At 40.1% G+C, this 27,622-nt stretch overlaps 2 protein-coding genes across 3 annotated transcripts in view; one reads left to right on the top strand and one right to left on the bottom strand.

The window, feature by feature from the left end:
* lsp1a (lymphocyte specific protein 1 a) overlaps positions 1-23,753 on the top strand; it is a 49,176-nt gene extending 25,423 nt beyond the window's left edge. For both annotated transcript variants that reach the window (XM_084936414.1, XM_084936416.1), the window contains exons 4-14: positions 4,083-4,470; positions 4,750-4,889; positions 5,159-5,414; positions 5,943-6,080; positions 8,814-8,857; positions 12,705-12,786; positions 14,065-14,202; positions 15,442-15,537; positions 16,029-16,115; positions 16,548-16,656; positions 22,891-23,753. In XM_084936414.1, the coding sequence (XP_084792540.1) occupies positions 4,083-4,470; positions 4,750-4,889; positions 5,159-5,414; positions 5,943-6,080; positions 8,814-8,857; positions 12,705-12,786; positions 14,065-14,202; positions 15,442-15,537; positions 16,029-16,115; positions 16,548-16,656; positions 22,891-22,913 (1,501 nt within the window). In that variant the 3' untranslated portion in view covers positions 22,914-23,753. The remainder of the gene's footprint in view (positions 1-4,082; positions 4,471-4,749; positions 4,890-5,158; positions 5,415-5,942; positions 6,081-8,813; positions 8,858-12,704; positions 12,787-14,064; positions 14,203-15,441; positions 15,538-16,028; positions 16,116-16,547; positions 16,657-22,890) is intronic.
* prr33 (proline rich 33) lies at positions 17,481-27,299 on the bottom strand. The gene is made up of 2 exons (XM_084936413.1): positions 27,250-27,299; positions 17,481-22,547 (listed from the first exon to the last, which is right to left on the bottom strand). The coding sequence occupies exon 2, from the start codon at positions 22,530-22,532 to the stop codon at positions 19,380-19,382; it is 3,153 nt and encodes a 1,050-aa protein (XP_084792539.1). The 5' UTR covers positions 22,533-22,547; positions 27,250-27,299; the 3' UTR covers positions 17,481-19,379.
* Positions 27,300-27,622: the final 323 nt, after the last annotated feature.

The following is a 27,622-nucleotide window of genomic DNA, read 5'->3' as shown; positions in this document are numbered from 1 at the left end:
CCGCCAAAGAATGTTTACTATCAAAGCCTCCATGTTGGAGCTCGTGGTCTCTCAGCTGACTTTTAATTTCAGGCTCTTAATTATAGCTTGCATCTTCAACACCTTTTCCTTCATCACGTCACAGGCTCAGCTGGATTCAGGCTGCGGTGACTCAATATGAGGTAGCTCCACTGCTGTGGTTTGTAATTGAAAGGTGTTCTGTGAGATGCAGGTGACGTAATGCTGGTTTCACCCCGAGATCAGTGAGCTCAGAAGCGCTGACAGATTTTGAGCTTGTGAATGTTGGTTGAAGCAAATGCTGCCTTTTATCATTTACTGGATCTACAGTGACTCCATTTCTGATTCCACTAGCCTCTCTCTGTGGCTCTAAGCATCAAGCCCATTGGTTTCCACTGAAGAAAAATGATCAGAAACAACTCAAATATATTCTTTTTATTCAAAAAGATGTGAAAATTCTAAGTCTGCAGATACGTTTTCAGACTGATGTACATTAGCTATATGTTTTAGTGCACTGATACAAGGCACCCACCTTCAGGGCAGAAAAATGAAGCCAGTGTGGAAGCTGCAGTTCCTCTAACGTCCACTTTAGACTCCAAGAGTAAGTCAGTCCCCATAGACTCCCATGTTAAAGTGTCCAAAGTTACAGAAGGATTAGCCCTGTTTACTGCCTGCTCTGCACATGATTTCCCTCTGTAATATCAGTATGAGGAATTGCTTTCTTTTCTGATTCTTTTGGATACTGCTGAGGCTTAAAGTAGGGGTGTAGCCACATAGCTAATGGCTCTGGCCATTAGCTATGGGGTTTTTTTTGGCTATAAATGGCATCAATCAATTGCTTTGGTCACACTGGGGAGGTCCAATCTTTTATATACAATCTGTAATTCATTAAATACAATTTAATTCATATTTATTAGTTAAACATCAGCTCTGTCGATCATCTAATAATATTTTGTCCACTCTGTTAACATCGATGAGAAGAAATATTCTGAGCACTTACAAATTCATTGCTGTCCAAAACTGATTAGGCGGGAGGAGTGACGACTCGCTTTTAGAGCCGGCCTCGAGTAGCCATTAACTGCACTTACCTTCATTCAGAGGGAACAGTACCATTTTTCATAAAATGCAGTAAATCAGGAGAGGTCATCGAGCGTGACTGAGTGCTGCCTATCAGGACTTGATGACTTCATGATGGACGTCTTCATTCTGAAGTAGAAAATTTGCTGTTTGTTTGGACAGATTAGTTTCTGAGAGCTCAGGCAGAGGCTCCCACTCTACAGTTGGGGCCCCACTGACCAACCGAATGTCTTAATCATCTGGGGAATGCTGAGTGAATTCCTTTCTGCCAGCTCCCAAAGACACGAAGCACACTTATTAGTTTAATCAGCAGGATTGAGTGGGAGATCTTCTGACTGTTGAATAAGTGTTCAGGGCTAAGTCCATTTAGACAAAACATAACTGGTGCTCCATAATAATTAACGCCTAAATTGAAGTTCAAATATTTCATGTTACATGCTGATTTCCTCCTGTGGCTGTTCGATGTGTGCAGAGGGAAGCAGGCAGCGAGGACCTCGCACCTTTGTGTGAGCAGCTGCAGATCTGACAAATATTCTAGACTGGAAATGTGGAATAGCTTCAGCATTAAAGTGCACCCACTTGTGTTTTAAAATCTGACTTTTATGGAATGAGATGATCTCAACCCCGTGTTTCATAATGTGTTCAAATGTCCTGTTTACGTTGGTGTCCCTGAGAAGATAAGGATTCGTGCATTATTCGGGAATTTTTTTCAATGACGCATTAAGGTCTGAATTATATTGTAGGATGGTATTGCAGTAACCTCTCCTTTTAATTCAAAACGAGCTAAAAATAATGCATGTGTCAGTGTGTTTGCAGTAAGCTGGTGTTCTCTTTGGTCTAAGGTTAATGTTACTGTCATACCAGGGAAAACAGTGATTGAAGACGGCTGCACGGCTGACGTTATTGCAACAATTTGCATTGAACTTGCACGTTGTTTTTGAAGTGGTTGCTTAAAAAACTGGGACCACGTCTGTGACCACTCGTGATCAGCTTCTGTCTGCATAGCGACAGAAAATGGCAAAAAGGCAAAATCGGCCTGCTATCAGTTTGCGATTGAACAGGGTCAAGTTGGCATCTGCATGCAATTTGTTTGTGGCTCTACGGCCATTAACTGTAATAAACTGGCACAAATCTCAAATCTGTTTTCTTTGTCGTCCAGACAGAATTCCCTAGATATGAAACAGAAATTCATAAATTGATGTAGTGATGTAGTTGCTGCAAGATGACAGTTTGACTGCAGACTCGCATAGGTACTCACTTTGTTTTTATATAGGAATATGAGTAGAATACAAACAGTTGAGATGCGTCTCCTGCTGTATAAGAGCTGTGTTTGTCGTGCATTACAGACTCACTCAGATTGATTGCAACATGACTGCAATCTGTGTTTATAAATTAGACTGCAATTATTCACAAAGATTCACTAATCTGAGAGTGACTGCAGTCCGAGTCAGATTTAGATTTGAGTAGCAATGAAATGGACTGAATGGACAATTGTTTTTGATTAAACAGTCATTCACTGCTGTTGAATGTCAAACAATTTCATTGCTTATAACCTGAGAACTAAATATCAAACCTGATGTGTAGCCTTAACGACAGCAGCTCGACATCCCCGTGATAAATTCATTAAAACCACCCAAGACAAATTGGGAATATTATTAAAGTGTGTGTGTTTATGGTCAGCTTCCACTCCCTGTTTTCAGTGGTCATGGTTTCAGCTCTGGTTGGCCCTTAATGGCACTGTGATTACAGAAGCTGGCAAGTGGAAGAATGTATTACTCCAATCAGTTTAATCTGAGCTCATCATAGACACGACAGACCGTGGTGAAAAATACCAATCAGCTTATTATATTTTTAGGTCTTGTAGGAAATGTTGTCTTTTTTGTTTGTGGTGATCTGTCCTCTAATGATATGGTGGTCTGCCAACTGCTTCCCAAAATATTTTACTGAAGGACACTTAATGTGATGGATTACCTCTGACGGGTGACTGTTATCTTTGTATCCTGCAATTTTTTTGGCTAGGATGATTTCCATGCATTCGGTGCAGTGGGTTTTTTCCCAGTCAAGATGATTCCCAGACTAATGCCATCCTGTAGCAAGTCGAAACTTGAGTTCAACAAAGCACTACAGACCTTGTTGCTAAAATCACTTAATGCCTTTTGATTGACTGAAACCGAGCTCTGCTCCTTACGTCAGGAACAGGACTTTCAAGATTAATGCTGCATTTGTACACTTGTTGTTTTTCAAAATGAACGTATTGGAACGTGAAAGTAGACGTTTTCCACCATGCATTCACTGTTCAAACTGGGTGAAGTCATGGCTCCTTCCAGGGTGTACTTTTGTATCCATTTAAGATGGAGGTGAAATTGCATGCATTGTCTTGAGTGGATTGCGTCACATTTTGGCTGAAACATGGCTGCACGTGATTTATTTCCCGACTAGAAATCTACAGGGACTATTTTCCCCACCATGGCGACATCCTGCACCTGATTTTTCTTCTTTTTTAGGGGGAGTTGTCTCCAGATTTAATTTAAAGATATTCTTGTTGTGTCGTTATTTTCTTTCAATTTTAATAGAGAGGTGTACAAAGCAGGGGTTGAGCTATTGAAGTATCAAACTTGTATTCCCTGTTTTGAGGTTTGACATAAATTGTGGAATCGAGCAACCTGAGGAACTTCAGCCAAGTTCCCGGCTGGGAACTAATTAGCTAGTTTGTTGACTTAGCTGCTGAGTAATGGAAAAACAGACTTTAACAGAGACCACAGAGTAGCAAATCTGGTAGATTTAACTGACTTAATGGGCACTTTATCCATAATAACAACACGGTTTAAGCAAAGCATTGCTCAATTTGTCTCACGCTGTGTTGTATTTTATTATAATACACATCACACTGAAAGCCTGAGTACTAGGATGCAAATGGGATATGTCCGAGGGTTGGAATTTTGCTAAACACGTTTGGGATCTCATGATCTTGCCTGTCCTGACTCTTTTTCCATCTCTTCTCTCCATAGGTATGGCAGCAGCCTGAAGCCAAATGGTTCTCAGTCTCTGGAGGAGGACGAAGGCTTCAGTGACTGGACCCAACGCAGAGAGAGGCGAAGGCAGCAGCGCCTGCAGGAGCTCAGCCAGGGAGGATATGAAGACGAGTACGAAGAGGAAGACAGGATAAAAAAAGCTGTGCCCATAAAGAGCACGAAGGCCTCCATCACTTCTCTCCAACTCCAGAGGCAGGAGCAGGAAGACAGAGACAGGGTGGAGATGGAGAGGAGGAAGGAGCATGAAGAAGAAATGATTCGAGCTGAGAGAGCAAGGAGGGAGAAAGAGAGGGAGGAGGAACTAAGAAAGAAGGATGAACTGATCTCGAGGAGGAGCGAGGAGAGTCAAAGGCCACATCCAGAGGTAGGACTTCCGTACTGGAAAACTGAGATTTCTGTGGAAGTGTCATAAATAAAAATATTCAACATTAGTCTTGATAAGGATTTTACTTATTCAAATATCAAGTTATTGATAGATGGTAAAGACGGTTCATATAAGGTCTAAAATCATATTAGAACAGTCTGAGTCTCAAATGATTGAAAAGTCCTACTTTGAAGACCTACTTTGAAAGAAGAGCAAACTTCAGCGTATATATTATTACATGCATTTAAAAATCTATTTTGTTCAATCTTTCATTAACAGGTGGAGAAAAGAAAAGAAGTCAAAATCTCCTACACATCCAAGGTTTTTCTTCACCAAGAGCCAAAACACAGCAACTCAAACGGCAATGCAGCCAATGAGGAAGTGACATCATTTATCACCAAAACAAAGAGATCCACCATGTGTGTAACAAGTTTTGTTTGCTGTCTTATTATGTGCCTTTCCACCCACCTGAATATGTACCTTATGTAGCTTTTGTTACACTGACTTTAAAAGCCAAAGCAGAAGTAAATCATTTCTTGAGACAACAAAAAAAAAAAAACCCTACAAATATCAAGTTTACATTTTCCAGAATCCCAAAAGTACTTTAAAGACTTTGGACAAAAATATTTGGATCTTATTTCAGATCCACAGCCAGGGCGTAAATCAAAGCATTTTATATCCTATACAGTAGTGCTGTGTGTAGCAGAGCTGCTGAACCAGAGGAGTCGGAGGCCATCCTGGAGACAGAGCAACGTCTGGAGAAGATCCGGCGGAGCCTCCAGGAGAAGGAGAGCCAGGAGATGGAGCAACTGAGACAACGACAGGCTGAGGCTGAGCAAGAGCTGGAGGAGCTGAAGAGAAGGAGGGAGGATAGACGACAGGTCCGACAGGAAGAGGAACGTCGGAGGGAGGAGGAGGAGCAGCAGCGGCTGGCCAAAGAAGAGGTGACCATGCCTCAATAAAAGCTCAGTATCTGAAATGCTATATGCACAGAGATATATACACAATTGCAGGAGGGGGGTTGGGAATTTGGGAAATGACACTCAGCTTCAAGTAAAACATTTTTATTTGGGGTTTAAATGTAATGCAAGCTTCATATTTTTTTCTTCATATTTTAAGAGCTAGTAATAAAAGATCTACTAGCCTGTGAACCTCAGATTTCTTTTTTTTAAGAAAGTTACAAAGATCATCTTTGTGGTCTTATCCATATGTTTATCATATCAGTGAGGATGTATAATGTGAAAGAAGAAGAATGCAGTATGCCAAATGTCTAAAATTCATAAGCAAATTCTTAATATATCAGGGATATACAGTGGGGACATCTTTAGCTTATTATGGAGGTATCATGGCCTTGCCTAAAAGTAACTAATTCAGCTTCAAGAGTAAAACAATGGCTACTTAGTTTCTAGTATTAGCAGCTGTTAGATCTATATGGCTTTGGGGCTGAAGAGTGTTTTTAATCTGACTCCCAGGAGGAGAGAAGACGCATGAAGGAAGAAATCGAGAGGAGGAGGATGGAGGCAGCAGAGAGGATGAAGAACCTGAGTACGTCCAGCGTCGATGAAGACGAGATGTTCAGTCCCTTCAGCCCAAAAGTTTCCACACAGAAGGTAAAGAATGTGTACCAGCTTCTAACGCCGGTTATAAAATCTATCTGTTGGTAACTGCTTCTTCTTTTGTTTGACTGTTTCACTTTTCTAACTTAGAGACTGGTCAGCAACCATCTGGCTACAGCCGGTCGCTATGGAACAATGTGTATTCCCCAATTGGTTGGTGATTGCTAGTTTGAAAATGGTCACAAAGAGACACACGGTTCTGCACTGAAGGCCTCCTTAGAATTGTTTTGGTTTTTAACATATTGCCTGCAGTTTGCATAGAAGATAAAGACTTACATGCCTGCTCAGAGAGTATTTTTAAGTCTGAAGAGTGCGACAAAAAAAAGGTGTTACTCTTTTACTTTCAATGCAAACATTCTCTATCTCTTGTTGGCATCACGCTAAATGCCGAGTGTTTGCAGACAAGTCAGCATCTTTCATGCAAAGTACAGGTAACAGTAGAAATCTGCTAGCAAACCACAAGGAGGGCCTTGGTGCAGCACCCTCTTTGCGTAGTTTTCACTCAGTGACAGCAAGAACATGCAGCAACCACCGGTGGGTTGGGTAATGTGTATTTTTCCCCTAGTGATCAGGTGTGCCAGAGGGTTACCACCTGGTCTCTAGGCCTAAACAACATTTCTGATTGAGTAACTTGGTCATCAAACAAGTCAAGTTCAAACAAAAGTTTTGAGGTGGGTGGACTTCTGTCCTCACAGGCAGAGCTATGTGCCTGAGATGATCATGAATGGCAGTCAGATCCAATATTCAAACAGACGCTGCAGCACTGAGCATTTAGATCAGTCTGAACCTGAGCTTGTGGTTCACAGTGAATTCACATTATATATGTGGATATAAAATGGATATATGAGAGAAAAAGCATCAAAAGTTCACTTAAGAACCCACTGGCACAGCCATGAATGCTGTCAGAATTTAATCTTACCTGTTCAGGTCAGCAAGAGCTATCATGTGAGCAGATAAAGAGGAATTTGAAAAAGAAAAGTTTAATTGTTTCGGGTGATCAGTCCTTCTGTCTAGCGCATTACTGTAATGTTGATTTAACAAAATGCAGCCTACTGTTTGACCTGTTGGGTTAAAAAAACAAGTAACTCAGTGACTAATCGCTGTGTGTTATCTTCCCAGCAGATGGGTTCAGTCTCAGCTTGTAAGTTGCATGTGTGTGTACCTCTGTGTGTGTGATTGCAAAGCCACTTCAGCCTGGCTGCACCAGGAAAAGCACGCGGTGTTGTCCTCGATCTCACTGCCACTCGAAATGTTTCACTGTCTGAGCTTGATGAACTGTGTGAACTGTAAATGCCTATGTGTGTTTTTTCAGCACGTTGCGGTCGTTTATGGAGCCCTCGCAGTCCAGGAAGACATTTCTTTTCTTATTTAAAAACAAATCTGGTTCATAAAGATTAAGAAACCAAACCATTTTTGGGACTTTGGGGTTCTGTATTTGGATTTTTGATGAGTGGCTCGTCCACGTGCATGACACTGTGTGCATGTTGGCATGTCTTCTTTTTTTGCTTCTTCTATTCCTGAATTTATGTGAACATGAACAGATTCAAACGAACCAAATGTCCAAGGACACACAGAAAAAAATGAATCCAAATAGCAAATGAGACATTTACAACAATGGGTAAAAACTTATGAGATTAAGTCAAATCCTCAGGTTTATTTTCTCAGTTAAAGTTGTGTTAATGGCACCACTTAAGTACAACACTAAGATTAATATCCTGTATGTTATTTTAAGTTTTTAAATCTGACATTGTGACTTTTTCCACACAGAACTCAAATCTAGCCATGCTTCACATTAGACAGGCTTCACTGCTACATTAAATATTGTCATTTATGTCCAGTGTTTGATGCATTTCGCTGCATGTTGGAAGCACATTTTATGGCTTTTTACCAGAAGAAATTATGCAGTGTCATTTTTTTATTTAATTTCAAACAACAGGCTTTCACACACACAACACTATAACTATATATAAAACAGTAACAAAAGGTGTGTGTGTGTGAGTGTACTTTGATGTTTGACCTCTGAGGTCAGAGATACACTGCCCCTGTCCTAAAATTCTGACCCCTAAGTGCAGATTAAAAAAACAGCAAAATTGTCCAGGTCAGCTGGATGAGCTCTGTCGACAGATGGTACCAGTGCTGGTGTCCATCTAGGGCCAGTTTCATTTACTTAGACTGGGGAGACAAGCATTACCAGTAAGAATGCTGAATAATGCAGGCCCTTTGAGCCTGTACACTAAAAGAAAATCGTCACCTCCCACAGCAGATCTTTTACTCTGTGTGGGCATTTTGCTGGAAAAGTTTGGGGATAAATAAAAAGAACATGGACTGAAAATCAATACAGAGTAATGCAGAGGGATGATTTTCCCCTTGAATTCAAGTTTTCTTCAGAGTATAACACATTTTCTTATTTGTTGCTCTTCATCTTTAACCCAGTGACTCTATGTGAATTTTATTGTAGGTGTATGTCCTTAGGGTAATGTAACACGCTGTATAAATTTATGTTGTAAAAAGCCACATTTTTCCATCATCCTCTGACTCTCTGACGACTCGTGCGGTTTGATGAAGGCCAGCCACCTTAGCTCTGTTTGTCTGGGACTGGGAGGTCCAAGGCCAAACCCAGAGCAGAGCTTTAATTAACACATTCATGAACTGCAGCAGTGACACAGAGAGAAACGTGTTCATCTGAAAGGAAAAACAAAAGGCGTCATACTTCTTCTTCTGTTTCAGATCACAGAGAGAACGGAGTCCCTGAACCGCTCACTGAAGAAAAGGTGAGGATCTTCATCAGTATCCTGATCAGATTTACATATGCATTATTTCACCAAATAGAAATATTAAACCTATTAAAATCTCTTAAATAATTCAACCTAATAAATGGTGTTTGGGATCATTATCCTGACAGCATGCAGGCAGCCTTTTTTTTTTATTTTTAATTAATTTTTTTCCGCCTCCTTCTATAAAACTGTATATAAAGGATGGAAGTAGTGAGTGTGATACAACACTCTGGACTCTGCAATGTCAGTTCTTTGGCTCCTTTTTGTTTGTTTTTTGTGGGTAGAAACAGAAAATGCCACAGTGACACCAATCTACACATTTTAGCCTGTTCACCCAAGGGATTGCACTTTAGGGAAGTTTGCATCTGCGATGGTTGCATCTTTATATAATCCTTTGTACCTTAGTTGTTTTTGGCATTCCCAACACACTCTGGTTTTCATGCTCTCACAGTGCTGCATAGTCAGCAATGTCCTGCTAGAAGCCTGAGACACAGTCTGACAGATAGACAAAGAGCGCAGCTTGATTTCAAAGTTTCTACTGAGTCAATCAGGTCAACTGAGTGTTATCTGACTGCTACCTTAATGGAAGGATACAAGTCAAAGAACTGTGGCCTTTATGTACAAATGAGCTAATCTTGAATGTAGCTTCAGTTTGAATGTTGTTCAGAATCTTCCAGATCAAAGAAAAATGCACAATTTTTTATCCAAGCATCTGAATAGTGGAGGAGCATGTGATATTCAACTTTATCCACAGAGGGGCAAATTCAGATGTTATCAGATAAAATACGTGTCTACATATTTTAACGGAGTTATTTTTTTTATGACTAGCTATGCTAAAGCTAAGCAAGTTACAGTGATAGGAACTGGAAGCAGGCATGTGAGGTATTTCCACTGATAAACTTGAAGAAGTAGCTAATCCTTTTGACGTAAGTGACCTGCTTCTTTTTTCAGTTTTCTGGCTGCTGGTTAACTCTCCACCGTCTGAACGTAAACCCTGATGAAAAGGGTTGGAGGTGACCTCTCCACCTCTCTCAGTGCATCGCCTTTCCTAAGCTGTGATTTATGGCTCCTCTTAACTCTGTCCAGATGCAGGCGGCTGTGTTTTCTCTCGTGGTTAGTGAGGTATGGTGGCTCCAGGCAGTCTGCAGCAGGATATTATCAGCTCTGAGGAGCTCTGAGCAGGAGGAACGATTCTATGAGGATGCTTTAATTTACAGACAACTGTGTTCAGAAGAGGTGTGATGGCATCAGGCAGCTCAACCTTTGACTCCCACAGTGTTGATGCCTGCAGAGTACTCGTGAACTGTAAATTGCTGAAGTTAAAATACATAGTTAATTAAGAATCCAGCATAAAGGATGGAGAAGGACGTTACATGAAGCAAGAAACTTACAGGCTGGGCAGAGGTGGTACAGAAAATGAGAGGTGTAACTGTGAGTGTGTGGGTGCTCATTTGAATTTCGTCTGCGATTAAAGCAACTGGAGGAGGTGAAACGTCTTCCACACCCTCTCATTCATACAAAGAAGTAAAATGATGGATTTTGACCAGTTTACAGAGTAGCTGGACTTAAAGGGTTGTGGCAGCAAAGAATGAGAGTCCCGATGAAATAAGAGCACATCATCTGCATAAAGGAGAATATTATGTTTGGTATTAGAAGTTTACTATCTTTATTATTGCACATAGCAGTTTTATGAATAGTGCATAGAGAGATGGAGAGAGAGGACATCCTTGCCTGGCACCGTTATGAAGAGTGAAGTTTTGTGAATTTAACCCATTTTACGTGAGAATACGAGCTTCTTTTGTGGTTCGGACTCCTTCTGACATTTCTTTGGAGTTGGAGGAACACCAAAGTAACTGCTTAAAGGAGCTTCTTCGACATCTTTAAGAGTTCTAAACAAATGTCTGTCCTCCTCCAGAAAACGCAAACGCGCGTTGCAACTTCTTATCTGGTGCGCGTCTTTTATTTTGACAGCGAATGTGCACATGCGGACCACATATGTGCAGCCCTGCTCATATCCAACCGATTAAAGTGTTTTCTCAACCCAAATTTCTCAAGTGCTGCAAATAGGAATTCGCAGTTGACTTTTTCAAATCTTTTTTTCCTGCATTAAGTTGAATCGTTTACGAGTGCTGATAAGTGTCTGCCTTTAATGAAACATGTCTGGTCTGGTTGGATGAATGCCAGAGGGACTTTTTCTAAGCAGGAGCTTTGCTCATGTGTGATCACTGCAGTATTGACAGGAGGGAGGATTCCTGGAGGTAGCCATACATTTTTTGATCATCCTCATAAATTAAGTCTGGGACATCTTGTGTCATGGCCAGAGGTGTATAAGTTCATAAAAAACCTCTGTAAAGGATTTGTACTTATTTATTACTACATTTGTGTAGTGGTTTTAGTGCTACAGACATGTGGTTTACTACATAACTGAAAGTTTGAATTTAACATCTAGACTTATTGACAGGTAGAAACTTTCCCTCCTTAAACTTTATCGCAGAAGTTAAAACTAAGTGACGGCTTCCAGCTATGACAACCTCAGCAGCAGCCTCTGATGTTTGCTCAGCTGCATGACATCATCAGGTCAAACCTCCTTTTAAAAGCGGGTGTTGCCCCATGATGGCGCCTCAGACATGTCAAAGTCAAAGATTCAGATGATAAATGAGAGTTTTTCCCTCCTGCCATGAAAGAATGACATCAGAGCTCTTATCTGAAGCCGGGGAAAGCCAAAAAATAGGGAGGAGGATCTGCTGGATCTGCAAAGACCACAAGACAAAAACATTTCAGACAGACTTTAATTTATTCAACCGCAAATCCAGCTTTGACTCAGTTTCTGGAGCCAACGTGAGTTGGTCTGACCCAACGTTTTTGATCTTGATTATAGTGTGAGCATGGAAAACTGGGAAGTTGTAAAAATGTAGACACAGACAGACACAAACTTTATTTTGCAAATGCCTGGTGGGAGGTTCTAAAATCATCAGGTGAACCATGAGGCCAAACCTGAGAGCCACACGTTTTGAACTGACAATATAAAGCAATCAAATTTTAAGGTTTAAATTTAAATGTCATATTTCAGCTTAATGAAATCCTGCTGTTATACATTCTCAGACTGGACTAGAGCTGTCACAATAATAGATTTTCACAGACCATAACTTTGGTTTAAGTGTGCGTTGTCTTTTTTGGCCAATTTATTCAAATCAAGTGTGTGCGCTGAGAGAGTACAGGAAGAGTTGTCACATGTTTTTTAAAAAAAATCATATTAACTGCATTATTGACACCCCCAATATCCCATTTTTCAATATATTGATTATATTGATGCCCATCACGGGAGCGCTTTGATCTAAACATACCGGTAATAAAAAATTAGCACCACCAGGTGTTAGGACGTGGTCCGAGTCCGGAAACAATGGCATGGCGACTCCGGAATGGGAAGGAGTTTCTGCCCTTCCTAATCAACTAAAAGAGTTCAAGTATTTCAGGGACTTGTTCACAATTGAGGAAACTCCTCCTAGGTGAGATCTGTTCAAATGGGAGGAGACCTCCAGTTAAACCCGCAGATTATATCTCTCCTATTGCTTGGGAATATATTGGTGTGGCCCAGAAGAGCTGGAAGAGTTGGCCATGGAGACTGTGCCCCCCTGTGACCCGGATAATCAGCAGCAGAAGATACACGAATGACAGGATCATAAAAATAAAGTTTAGAGTTGAAACATTTAAATTAGTTTAAGGTAGTAATGCTCTCTAACATAGAAAATGTTTATTTTAAATTTAAGGGAGCAATCTATTAAAATGAATGTGACACAGACTCTGTGTCTCTGGTTTTAATTTCCTGCTGCTTTGTGTGACTCAGTAACAGCTTCAAGAAGACGCAGCCTCTCCTCCTGACATCCAAGATCGACGACAAGCTGGAGCAGTACGCCCACGCTGTGGAGGTCAGCGCGCGCGCGCACACACACACACACACACACACACGACTCTACTTGTAACCTCAAATAATTTCTCAGCTCTCCAGGTCCATTCCTCAGTGTCACCAGCCGCTCCTCAAACAGAATGATGATACCAGTATTCACTGGCAGGTCGCTTAGCATTAATATTTTATTGATTTTCAAGGTTTACAGTCTTTTTTCATTTGCTTGTTAAGACCCCACAGACTCTCCTCGTGTTCACATGAAACCTCCACTCATGTTTCTGGGAGACGTGACGTAACCATATTCAGTCATGACTTGTACAAAGACGCATGCAGACAGAGGGAGCATTGATGAAGCTAATGAATGTTTTCATCAGCCCCCGAACCACAACCCCCCCTCCTGCCCATAGATATCTATCACAGCCTGTTGGTCTCATTCATATCTGCCTCGCTGCAGTGTTCATTACAGGCACGGCCTCACAACAGACTGACAATTATCCTTTCTGTTGATTAAGCGTGAGGATGGCACAAAAATAAAAAGTCACTGAGATAATTTCGGTACAATATGTGGAAAGCATTGACTCATCAGGATAATGTTTGTGCACTAGTTGCTTCCTTCCTCTGATTTGAATTTTCTGCAAACCCTCGGGTGTTTTCTGCAGCGAGAAGCGCGTGATGTTTGCTCTGCTGCAGGTTTGAACCTTTGCACTCACATTGTTTGGACTCAGCTGGGGGCAGCAGCAGCTGCTCTGACCCTTTTTGTGCAGCGGCCACAAACCTCAGCAGCACCTGGGCGATTACATCACCTGCACATATTTTCAATTGTGCGTGTAAAACGGATGCATGACAGGAAAACGTGGTGATCCCAGCTTTTTATTTTTATCTTTCCATTCCTCGTTTTCCTTTTCACCTCAGGTGGTTCCCATGCTGATTTATAGACTGCAGCACAAAAACAGGTTTAACAAAAGAACATAAATTAAAGGTGAGAATATTCTCACCATAAATCTTTTAGATTGAGACTACACCTGTGATTCACATGAATCTGCCTAAACTATGTCATTTATATAAACCACAATTTGAATGCAGTTAGATGTATATTGTGCTTTCAGCACAATAGCAAAGAAACATAGCATACCAGCTTGTGCTAGCAAACTTTTTTAACAAATACACCCTCTTTGAAATAAATTCTAAGGTTTTAAATATCAGGACATGATAATAAGATAAGATGTCAATAAGATGATGTTCATCTTTCAGCCTTGGATGCTGCCACTTGTTGCTAACCGTGAGGTTTGTCTTTGTGCAGAACTCTCAGGAGGCTCGGGCAGTGAAGGCATCACTGAATGACCTGCCCCAATCACCTGAGGTTGTCGCTTCCAAGAAGAACCTGTTTGAGGCTGGAGAGGCCTGGAGCCAGAGTCCCAGCAAGGGAGCCACCTGCAAGGTGAGAGGAAACAATCTAACAGGGTACCTTTAGATTTCTGCTTTGTGTTACATTCATGTAAATGCATGTAAAGCTACGATCTGTGGTATGTAGTTAAAGCAGAGCCAGTTTGACCTAAAAGGAACTTTTCTTGGTCATTTTAATAGGTAATCACAAGCTTTTTAGGGGGTTTAAGGATGACCATAAAGTTGCTAGCATCACATTAAAACACTGCACTTTAGAACCAAATGCCTTTTGCTTCACCTGATCATGCTGTTTTTCTGCATGTGCTTGTGGAAGATCATTATTGAAATTTTTACCCATTTAAAGCCTCTTTGATCGTCATGTTTGTCCGACCTAACGGCTAAAACCTCACGTGTTTATTTAAAGTCTGGCAAACAGATCCATCCTCACCTGTTTCATATGTTCTGTTTTACAGGAATTCTTTGATGTGAACGGTCAAACAGGCGCTTGTTAGTGAAACAGAGAGCGGTTATTATGGGCTAAAAATAATTTGTCCAAGCTTTGATTTTTCTCAGCTGGTCATGAAGAGAAAAGCAAAGAACCAAATTAAGGGAGATATATTTATTTATTAAACACAAATTATGGACATTACAAAGGAGTTTTCATCGAATTTATTCTGCGGGTCCAGCACTGACTGCAATTTAATTACACCAATTAAACATTTTATATCTTAAAAAGAAGCAAAATTACTGCTAAAGTGAATTAAATTGTCATTTTTATTTTTTTATACTATATTTTTAATATGTATAATAATCACATTTAATTTTATCCACCCAAGGAAATTAAAAATATATTTTTTACTTTAATTTTATATTTAAAAAGTCTAATACATTAACGATTTCATAAATGAAAGAAAATTAATGTATTTTTAAAAAGTTTAAGGTTCCTTTTAAAAAATGTAACCTATTAAAAATAATACTTTAAAAAATGTAAACAGGCCATAATTTAAAACTTTTGTATTTTACTTAATTTTTCATCTATCTTTTCTTCATATTTTCTTATCATCATCATTATTATTTAAATATATTGCTGTATTGAAGGTTTATTATGCCTCTCCCTTTGAGGCATGTTTTGCCTCCACAGAGCAGGACGCTGTTATCCAGCTAAATGAACCTAGTTTGCTTTAATGAAAGTGTGGAACAACTGAATAAACAAAGTTAAATACTCAACTAAACATCTGAGTTTAGCTGAAGATGAAAGTGAAACATTTCATCCTGTTTGTGCTTCATCAATCAGGACACTGAGGGTCTGAAGGTGGGCGTGGCCAATCTGATCAATCAGTGGGTGAAAGGCCCCTCAGACGGCAGCAGACAGCTGAGCAGCAGACCCGGTGTAAGTCACATTCACTCCAACAAGAGTGGTTTCAGATGTTAATGGTGCTTCTGCAGTTTTGTTTGGCATTCACAGGCAGCGGGATTGTCCTTTAAGCTGTTTTTTATGTATTCAAAGGAAATCTGTGTGTGTGCGCGGTTTTAATGAAGAGAGCAGCTGCACTAAACTCGCCTCTCCTGTGTAATAGCTGAGCTCACAGTGATGCGTTCAGGTGCAGTTTGCGATGTGAGGTTTCCCTCTAGTGGCAACGTCAGAGATAACTCTATATAACAGGATTTCTCCATTTCCTTTATCCTAAAAATGTAAAATAAATCAGGAAATTACATAAACAATTCAATATTTAGAAACGACTAAGAAAAAAAAGCAATAAAAGTATGTCTTTTCCTTTTTTATGTAAGTGGAATGCAAATCAAGAACAGCTAGATTTATTCAGTCTATGCACCAGATTTCATGGAAGACTCCTGAGCCATGTTTTTTAAAAAACAAAACAGGATCTGAGACCCGGAGATGTGATGCAGAAGAAGAACATGTGGGAGGTCATCGGAGACTCGTCGGGGAGGCCCGGACAAAACATGAAGGTATAAACATAGAATACAAGCACAGAAGAGTCTTAAATGTAAAGTAAAGCTCAATTAAGAAAAATTTGTTTGCATTTACCTCGCTTCTTTTGTTATTGTGCACATCAGAAGTGTTCATTGTTTGGTCTCTGTAACACTGGAAAAGGATATTTAATTAAAAAAAGTCCCTTTCACAACTTCACGTTACAGTTATCTGATGCCTGAGTTAGTCAGTTTTCTCATTTTAGAGAAACTGGCACATCATTCCTCATCTAGTGTGTTTTTTATAAGGGAAGAACACTTCAGAGGCCTCCACCACTCTCACCTGGTGGAGGAATCATTTTTTAAAAATGTCATCAGTGATGGTGATATGAAAATCTTGACCTGGATTTTCATCTTCAGATTTCTAATCTGTAAAAAATATTCAAAATGAGTTCTTGCTTATCTCCTCAGAGCTCAGCGGCTAATAAAAAGTACAAATTTGTCGTCACTGGACACGGCAAATATGAGAAGATTCCTGTGGACGACGAGAACGAAGGGACGTTCACCAATGGAAAGTCGGGTAAGATCACAGACAAGGAAGTAAAAGACTAAGACCTAGCCGTCTCTTAAACTGTGTACCACCGTTCCTACAGATATGATGACACAAAGTCCTCTGAGTAGCAAGATGGTAAGAGCACTCTGTTCTTACCCTCAGTGGTCACCATCTTGACTACAGAGCAGAAAGGGAGCCTGTTTTCAGATTGGGCATACACAGTATCACCTGCGATTTGTTGCTTGGTTCAGTGACTTTCATTAGAGAATTTGCTAGCAGAACAAATTAGTGGCATTTTTGTATTTAATATATGTGAAGTGTGCAGCCCTGGCAGTTTAAAGTTTATTCTACATCAAAGCATCATTAAACTCTAAGCATTGATTCCACTATGATGCCTGAACCATCTGGCAAGCTGGCTGATGTATGTAAGCGTGTGAATCAGGGTAAACTGCTGATCTGTTGTGATGTTCAGATGTGTCTTTCACCTTGTGATCACTAGGAAGCTGTTTCAGCTGTCTCCTTTCTTCATTCAATTCATTGCATGATTCAAAAATATACTGATGTAATAATAATGTATACTTTATGGATCCCCGTGGGGAAATTCCTCTCTGCATTTAACCCATTCACTCAGTGAAGCAGTGGGCAGCCACTGGGTGCCCGGGGAGCAGTGTGTAGGGACGGTACCTTGCTCAGGGGTACCTCAGGGGAGCTATTCAGGGGAATCGAACCCCCAACCTTCCGATCATGGGGCCACCACTCTATCTACTGAGCTATCTCTGCCCCTGATGTTCCACGCTGAATTGAACCTATGGGCAAGAAAAATGTACATGTTGAGAAACATTTAAGTCAGACTGAGTTTATTTTTCATCACCTTTTGTGCAGGGCGGCAGTACAGCAAGCTTCACGTAAGAAAAAGAAAACAGTTCAAAGTGCTTCACTTTAAATAAAACAGCAGTGATAACGAAAATACAGTAATAGAGACAGAAGTCACAATTTGGTTTTATTATGAAATGCTAAGCTATGTTCAAACAGAGTAACCTAGATAGAGATATGAAAATGAAAAGAACTGAATTTGGTAGAGTAAGATTTCTTTTACATTTTCCAACTGTAGGAAAGTAAAAAATCAGAGCAGTTTTTATTTCTTGTGTTACTGTAAATAAACTGAACATGAGGGTAACTCTACTTAAGATTTATTTTGACAGTGTCAGCAACTAAAGATGACTTTTATAAGCTGTACCTAGAATAATCAGTAGCTCCAACACACACGTTAAAAAGATCACTAGTGAAAGACTTCTCCTGACTCGGGCTGGACAAAAAACAAACAAACAAAGCTTTTAAAATAAAGTTTGGAGTGCCTACCATGCATTACAGTCAAATCCCTTCTGTGCATCTTTACCTTTGACCTCACAGATCACTATCCCACTGACCTCCATCACAGTGGAGGCTGCTCTTCATCGTTCTTCAAACAACTTTCACACGCTTTTAGCTCATCAACCGTCTTTAAGTCACAGTAAAATTTAACATGTTGAGCTGAAAATCACTAAAATAATTTTATAGTAATATGAACTTTATATGGGAATTATATTATTCATAGCAAAGCCCAGTGCTTTATTTATGCAGCATTTACCACTGTATACAGCTACCAGTAAGCATGTGTAAAAATGTACTGCGGCTCAATATGTAACCTGTAAACATGAAAATTATAATATTAGTCAGATTTAAATAAACTCCCTCCAATTTGCCCTTTTTTTGTTAGATCATAGTGATTTTAAATTATCTCAAAAATGTTCATGCAGTGTGATTTTAAGAGGGTTTATTCGCAAAACACAACCATCTACAGCCTGAAAAACAAAATCATAATGAGAAGTCTTACCCTAAGGTAAGTAGCACCAGTTTGAATAAAACTGCATATTGAATAATGATTGAACAAATTATGTATCATAAAATCACTTGCATTTTATTTATTAGCCATAAAAACATATTTTTATTCACCAAAAGTTAATTTATTTTTCTAAGCATCCACATTTCTGTAATAAAAGTACCCTATGGAGTTTTCTGATCACTACTAGCAGTATGTTGTGGTTTTTACATACACTATAAGACCTGTTTCATGCAGTTAGAATAACTCAATTTTAATCTCCCTTAGGTTTTGTCCTTTTCATTACAGTTGGTAGAGTGAAACCAAAGCCCAAATTTGTAGCAATGCATCAACAAAGCAGAAAAGATGAAGGCTAAGAACCAGAAATATAAAATATTTTTCAAAATGCTTTGCAAATGAAAATAACACCCTGACCTTTTAAACACCTAACAGTATGTATGTTTCTTAATAGAAAACTCCACAGGGCACTTTTAAAATCTCGCTAATTCATAATCTAACAGTGTCTGTTTATTGTGAACACTTTGAAGAAAAGAACAAACGAGAAGCTCTTACAACACTTGGTGTGATGTCTCAATGACTTTAAGACAAAGAGAGCTCTCTTTCAAGCTAATCCACAAATACAGACATGTATGCTAACACCCTGACAGCCAGTCACACAAAGCATTTGTCAAGTATAAAGTTCTGACCGAAGTTTTCTTCAGCACTGCAGCAACAAGGGACTAAGACTCCAGACTTTTACATTGTTTCTGTGGCTAAGATTTTCTGCATCTGTACATTAAACATAGAATCATGTTTTGGTTTTTTAGGTTTTTTTTGTTTGGTTTTTTTGTTTTTTTACACTTTTGTCTTGGCACTTCATCTTGGGTGTAGCTTAAGAAGTGGTGAACCCCCTTGCTGTTCTATTAAAGTCTTTTGGTTCCTCATCTTTACCTTTTCGCCCAATCAGGCCCATTTCAAATACAGTGGAAATTTTTGTGACCGGCCTCGATGCTGCCTCTTTGAGCTTTTTAGCATCAAATTTTGGACTGAAAAGCAGCACAGGCAACCTGTACGCGAATGACGGTATTTCTTTCAGCTCATCTTTTTCCCCTTCTTTCTTCTCCTCCTCACTTTTATTTAACTCAATCTGGTGCATGATGTTCTCCTTGGAAGAAAACATTTGGAAGAGGACAGCGTCCCACATTTGTGTCACCTTGGGAGTGTCTTTGGTTTGGTTTTCATTTTGGGTGCTGGGCTCGTCTCCAGCCTTCTCCTCCACTGTTTTTGTCTCCTTCTGGTCCTGCCCCGTGACCACCTTCTCAGAGCCTGTCTCTGGGAATTTGGGCTCTGCCTGCTCCACCACCATGTGCGTCTTGAGCCTTGACCAACCGCTCGCTTTAGATTTCAATCCCTTCGGCTTTACTATGGCTTTAAGAAGAGACTCGCCTGCTGGGAGGCTCTCATCACTGTCCTTTTTCTCAGGTGCCAATTGATCTCCTGAAGGTGATTCTGTTTTCCTGTCCTGTTCTTTGTCTGCTACAGCAGCAGAAACCTTAAGCAGAGGAAATGCTGCAGTACTTGGCTTTGAGCCTTTAGGTGTGATATTAGTGACATTTACAGGTTTTCCTTGTTCCTTTATTTCTGCGACATCAGCATTTTTCTCAGGTATAGATTTCTGCTCAGCAGTCCGGACTTTTTCTTTACCTAGAAGCTTCTTTACTGCCTTCAGGGGATCTTGGTCTCCACCTTTAGGCAAAGGACGTTTGGTTTCAGGAGTCTTTGGTTTAGTTTCTTGAATAAGTGTTTCCACTTTCTCATTCTCTGCTGTTGAAAGTATAGTCTTTGGCATTTCTTGAATGATTGTTGTATCTCCTTTTGCTGCAACCTGACCAGATACAGTGCTCTTCTCTTGTGTTAACATCGCTCCAGGTGAGTCAGATGCTTGTGTAACAACAATAAAAGGGACTGGAGGTGTGGCAGCAACCTTCTCATCTCTCTGGTGGTAGTGAGCAACATCTTTTGGTGTTTCTTTGACTGTAGATGGCTCAGAGGGTTCTTGGCTGGGGGCTTTTGGTTCTTCAGAGATCTCTCTTTTAGCTTTATCATCCTCTTTAGTCAGCGTAGTTGAAACTGAAATATCAAATGCTGGAGAGTAAGTTCTGATTCCTCCATAAGCAGCGTATTCAGCCGGTGTGAGTCCACGATAACTAGACTTTGACTTTTGAGACACTTGAGTTGGTGTTTTAGGTCTCTGAAAGCCTATAGGTGACCCACTTAAAGGTGATGTCCCATAGGTGGGTGTCTTTGGTCTTTTATAGCCAGGTGATGTGGTCATAAGTCGGGATGCCTCGTATGTTGGAGTCTTAGCCCTCTGATACCCAGTCACTGCTGGTGTTATTGAAGTTTTGGGCTCCTCAGACCCAGTTGAACTCTTTCTGCTTGACAGCATGGGTTCCGACTTTGACTTTCTAATACTTGGTTGTATTGGTTTTGCTGAAGGCATCATGTCTGAGTGGATGTCCCTATTTAATGTTTGTTCAAGAGGCACTGTAGTCTTCACACTTTGGGAAGCAGATGAACTGCTTACCACTGTTTGAGGTGCTCTTGACCACTCTGACTCTACTGTGACTGGTGACACTGCAAATAAGAGAGGATTGGGTCTTGAGATCTCAAATACTGGTGTTGCAGCGCGGTTTACATGGTACGCTGGTGTTTTAGGCCTTCCTGCTGCAGTTCTTGATGTTTGGAACTCATAAGTTGGTGTTTTAACTCTGATTTCGGCAGTTGGCGTGACTCTTTTGATTTCGGCAGTTGGCGTGACTCTTTTGATTTCAGCAGTTGGCGTGACTCTTTTGATTTCGGCGGTTGGCGTGACTCTTTTGATTTCGGCAGTTGGCGTGACTCTTTTGATTTCGGCAGTTGGCGTGACTCTTTTGATTTCGGCAGTTGGCGTGACTCTTTTGATTTCGGCAGTTGGCGTGACTCTTTTGATTTCGGCAGTTGGCGTGACTCTTTTGATTTCAGATATTGATGTGGCTGTGTTGATCTCCAAAGCAGGAACAATGGTGGCATTAATCTCTGCTGTTGGTGTAATGCCTCTCTTAATATCTGAAGTTGGTGTTGTTCTCTGAGTAGCTTGTTTTGTCTCAACTGGTGTCTTACTTTGAGGTAATGTACTACCAATAGCAGTTAATCCAACTGTGTCATACACTGGTGGCATCCTGGAATTCTCGTAAAATGATGTGCTTGCAGTGTACATCCTAATTTGAGGGACATCAAACATGGGTTTGGGTGATCTTGAGGGTTCAGTTGCTTTAAATGTTGGACGTGGACTTCTGGGTTTGACCAGTGGGGTCAACACAGTGAGAGGTCTAATCACTGGCTGACCCCCAGCTATTGTAAATGGAGTTGGACCTGGACTTCGAGGTTTTGAAGGTGCGGTTGCTACAACTGTGGTAGGTCTGAGACCAGCATGGGTTTCAACTAATGTGCTAAAAGCTGGCTTGTCCAATTCAGCAGCAGATACTGTCACCTCAGAAGCCAACAGCAGCACTTTGGGTGGCCCTGGCTGAGTGACTTGCCCCAGGGCTGCTGAGACTCCTTCAGGATAAACTGGGTAAGAAACTGTGGTGACATGTTGAGAGTAAGAGTATGAAGGCATTGCCACTGTTGGAGGTGACAACCTAGCTCCTCTGCCATAAGCTGCACGCTGTGGGTATGGCGATGCCACATGCTGATACGGAAGCCTGATGGTGAACCTTGGTGGCTGTTGGTTGCTGTAGATGCTCTGTGGTGTGTCTGGAGTGCGAGGTGGGGTGGAGTGGTCACTGTGCTCGAGGTCAGGGCTTGCTTCATTTACAGGGGAGAGGCTAGAGCGGAAAGGTGCGGTAGACTGTGATGCTTGAGCAGAAGCTTTTTTCTTGGCAGTCCTTTTGAGGAGTTTCTGAAGCCGAACGTTGTCCTTTCCAGGCTTGGGAAGCAGGGGTGGGGGGTACTGCTGGGAAAGCAGGCCTGGCTGGGTGACACTACCATAAGCGACAGCCATGAGTGCTTCAGCACCCTAAGGAGAAAAAAGTCACAAGCTGTCAAAAACTAACAAAGATTACAGCTCTGGACCTGTACAATACCAAACTGGTCCAGATCCCAATAAATAAATAAGATTATAATAATGGTTGGTTCCTCGTCTTTAGTTCTGACTGTAAGTCAATCATTGATTTAAATTCTGTCTTTAACATTGGTCATTGAGCTTTTTCTTTCAGAAATGTAACCAGACTCGCAGCATTTTATCTTAACTTAACTTAAATTAATGAAGGATTTAGTAAGTTGGTCCTGAAAATGTTTCCGAAAATTGCGCAAATGGAAGTTTGACTGTTTTGCAACAATTTTCTTGTTGTTTTTTGCAGATTTATGTCACAGTGATTACTGAAATGGCGTTGCTCTCCAAGTGGTTTCCATCTTGATCTCACAACAATGTGCTGGTGATACAGACATCTAACACAAGTAACCAGAACCAGAAAAACTTTGTTAATACCTACAGGGAAACTGCTAAATAGAGGTTTCTCAAGATTGTGGAGGTTGTACAATTATACAAGAAAGCATCAGCTCAAGCCCAAAACCATTTGATCATTTAATGTTTATATTTAACCGATTTTCTCTTTCTTTCCATGTTTTCTTGCATTGCATTTCTAGCATTGTGTATATATCTGACTGTAAACTTTGCTATTTGTTTTTCTTCTCCTCTGCAGTTTTTGGTGAATCATAATTCAAGTCTAGTTGATCACTGTATGGTGATGTTTTGTGAAATATTAAATGTATGGGGGAGGGGTCCTATAGAAATCATCTACATTTTAGAAATTGCATAGAAGTGTTGGTTCACCCTTTGACATGTTACATGTTCTGAACTTAAACCTTTGCTAAAGAACAATCTTGAAAAGAAGCTGGACTTGGGAGAGATTTCAAACACAGCTGACGTTTGCTATCTTAGTATCACATTTACTGCCTCAGTATACACTTCTTCACAAAACCACTAGATGTCTACATAATCTGTTCCACTGTTTAACTTTGATTACAATCCAGCAGCTTGTTCTGCTTGCAAGAAGATAAAGGAGGGCAGTTAAAGTTGATGTGTATTGGGACTGATACTGCAATTCAGAAGGCTAATAACATCCAAACTAAATGACATTTTTCACCTTTAATGTCCTGCAATGTTTACCTGTATGTGTTTTTAAGTCATTTTCTTGATTAAATTAAAATCTTTCTTTTTTTACTTGAGCTGTGTCTTCACTTTAGCTTAGTTTGCTGTTTATTGCAGTTAAATTTGAAACTATCACCTGAGACCGTGAATTCATCTGGAAAGTGTTTAGTAAGAATGCAAATGTGACTCTTTCTGCAACCACAGCTGTCACCTTCCGTTGGCCTTCTGAACAAATATGTAGTATTCAGTTTTTAATTGTACTTTATTTTTCAGACTTGGAAGCTTCTCCAACTTTCCTGAGTAAAGTCTAGAATTAGTAATAACACTACCATAGAATTGGTTCACGTCCCCACTTATGCCAAACTCAACACGGCTATAATGCAGGGGAGGGACTATCTGTTTCCAGTCTTGGTAGAAATGGAATCCATGGGATGAGCAACCAGCAGTATATTGATCCATTACTTATTACCACAAATATATTATCATTATTATTTACATTTTTTCATTAAAGGCAATGAACAGGAAAAAATAACCCCTTTAACCAGAGGGCTAGCATGATTTTACTAGCCACTAACCAGGCACCTATAGTGTACAAGGTATGGTAAAATGATATTGGGTTACTATAGACTACTAAGGTTTCAGTCTGTTTCAGAAATATTTTATTCCCAATTTTAGCAATACAAAGGTATTCCATTGGAGACAGATGGAAAACATGTGCATTCTTAGCATATGAACAAGGCGTTAGTCGGGCAAGAGTTAAAATACATCAACTTCTCTCAAAGTTTTTCCTGTGCCTCAAACACTTATGTCCTGATGGAAGACGGATATTGGCAATTCAGGCTGAAACACCCACCCAAAGAATCAAGCTGAACTCCTCCTGCTCTATGATACCCCTTCACAGCTGATGCTGGAAGCCTGTTTCACAGCCTAATTTTAGTTTGAAGGCAAAGCGGACGCTGGCCAATCACCTGCTTTCTTTTTTTAAGACTCCTGGTTTTTTACAGGCCGCATCACTTTCCTAAAAACAATAAATCAGAGAGCTGTGATGCGGATTCTCAGATGGAGTCTCTGCAGGACCAGCTGCCTTAAAGCCATCAGATACAAACTTGGTGTAACAGGAGAAGTGAGTAAGATGAATGTATATAAATGCAAGCTATATTTCTCCATTGACTGCAGCCGCGTAGTCTATTCTTAGTAAACTTACTGACTTACACAGAAATCTTTTCACAAAATTATATCTTTGTATTGTTAGTATTTAGTATCTTTAGTATAAGTATTTTCAGAGTTCAACAGAAAGTCAAAGAAACGGGAAGAAACTGTCAATTTGTGACCTTAAAATCTTATAACTGAATCTGTAGATTCCCAATAGACAATACATTATTTACAGTTTGCTATACATCAATATCAGAGCTAATAATGTCAAGTTTATTATGGCTTTCATTCTACATGTTCAAGATTTAAGGTTATAAAATGTGGGGAGTTGCAATATGATAATTTTAATAGATGGAGGATAATGTGTATTAGTTTTAATTCACCTCACGTTTAGTTATGTAGTGCCAAATAACAACAACAGCCACATAAATGGGCTTAATACTGTAAGGTAAAGACGCTACAGTATTAAGACGCTACAGAGAAAACCCCAACAATCAAATAACCCCCTATGAGCAAACACGTAGTGAGAAGGAAAAATTCCCTTTTAACAGGAAAAAAACTCCAGCAGAACCAGTCTCAGGGATGGGCAACCATCTGCCACGACCAGTTGGGGGGTGGAAGTGAAAGAGGATGAACAAAATAATGAGGTGACAAGGACAAAACACAGACCAAGGGTGATGAAGACGATTGACATGCTTAAATGATATATAAACATGGGGACTGAAAAGAGGCGAGTGCAAAAGAAAAGCTTACAGTGAATCACATGACGTATCGCAGCGGTCTGAACAAAAGCTGAAAGGTAAACTGGGAGCTGGTTCCACAGGAGAGGAAAGGGACCTGATGGCTGAAGGCTTTTCCTCCTATTCTACTCTCAGAAACTCAAGAAACCTCAAAGAGCTCTGTTAGGATACTGTGGGACTGATTATTGAGAATTTTGTATTTGAGAAAAAGAATTTTAAAAGAATTTTAAATTCAATTGTTCAGCCACCAAAGAGAAGCCAATGTGGGAGAAATGTGATCCCTATTTTTAGCCCCTGTTTTTCAGCAATACTCAGACAAGATGTTTCTAATTTTATAGATACTCCAAAGAAAGAAAGAAAGCAGACCTACATATTAGCTGAATATGTGCACTCAAGGAGATATCCTGATCAAAAATTTCTCCCAGGTTCCATAGTGTTGCCGAAGACTAAGGTAATACCGTCCAGTGTATTTAGATAACATGTTTCTGTGATTTTTTTTTTAGATTTTTAAGAACAATTTTGTCTGAATATAGAAAAAGTTATTACATCCAGGCCTTTATTTTATTGTAGTCTAACTAACTGACTTGTGTCATATAGCTTCATGCATAGATATTTCTTGGTAATAGTGATGCTAGAGAACAGGTCATAGAGTCACAATAATCCTGTACATTCTCCAATGTCAAAACCAGTAGAATCAATAAATGGCTGATTTTTGGGTATCTCCCTATTATTTAGTGAGATGATTTACTTTGCACTTAACAAACTAGACTTTTCTTTCTTTCTTTAAATTTAAGAATTTAACATATTTACCTTGTGTTGGTGTTATTATTTTGAAAAAAAAAAAAAAGGTTATATTTGCTTTCCCAGTCAGGCCATAAATCATAGTTTGATATTTAATACCAGACAGAAATGGAGGGCAGCTCCATCACATATCCTCATGTCTCACCCCACATAAATAAAAGCACACATATAGACGTGTATGTGCAGTTCTGCTGAAGGGTGAAAGTGAATGCAAAGCATCTGACCTTATGACATCACAGCTCCCAGACGCCAGATAGGGCCTGGGAAATATGTTGTCACTGAGAATGTCCAATCACATGACAGCACCACTTAACAGAAATGGATCATGAACCTCAGACTAGGAGATATATTTTCTAATGGACTGTTCTGTAGTTCTTTTTTAATTAATGGAAAATGAGACAGCAGAGTCGAGGTCAGCTTAAAATAAGATGCAGAAATATTTTTGATAAGAAGTAATAAGAAGGTTCGTGTTACAAATAAAGCAACGCTGACATCATGAAGTCTGCAAAAACGAGTGTTTGATATCCTCAGTTTACTATGTGTGTCACCTCAGTGAAATGTAGGCCAGTGCTGGTTGTGTTTTAGACCTCCCACCCACCCTTGCATGCACACATCTCCCTGTCTGAACCTGCTGCCTGCCTGACACATGAGATGCTCACTGCTCCTTTTAAGGCTTTGGTAGTTTTGGTATTTGGAGTGCCTTCAGGATGCTAGTTCAAAAGAGGAAAGAGTAATAATAGCTGTGTAATAAAGGCCAAGCTGCTCCACAATGCCCTGCTTAAGCAAATGAATCCACCCCAAAAAGTCATTAACCTGAAATTATGACGATCAGTCACAGCAAACAGTGGTTTTTGATGAAAAATGGGAGAGCTTACCAGGTAAAAACTTGTTGCTGATGTTCAAAAGCACTCCAGGCAGGTTCCCCTTAACAGAACAGAGCACAGGTTCAAGCTCATTGTAAAACAGTGAACAGCTTTATTCTCAAGAACTACACAAAAGAAGATAGGAGTACAGTCAATCTCATTGACCTCATTGCAGAAGAGGACAAATAACCGAGAGGACAGAGTGTGTTTTTGAAGCCAAAACAGTGCGTGATTAGCACCTAGCTCATCCCTGCTGGTGCTTTAATGTTGCACTGAGGACAAGAAAAAGCACCCTGAGCTCCCCAATCACATCAGACACCTTGGTGCCGAGTTGGGGGGGTGATTCTGCCTCACTAACCCTGCGAACAGTGTCCCTATGCTCTAT

This window comes from Perissodus microlepis, chromosome 7 (genome assembly GCF_051167445.1).
Source record: "Perissodus microlepis isolate ML-2025 ecotype Zambia chromosome 7, ASM5116744v1, whole genome shotgun sequence".
Classification (NCBI taxonomy): domain Eukaryota; kingdom Metazoa; phylum Chordata; class Actinopteri; order Cichliformes; family Cichlidae; genus Perissodus; species Perissodus microlepis.
Note: the sequence above shows the minus strand (reverse complement) of the source record. Positions and strands in the feature narration are given on the sequence as shown.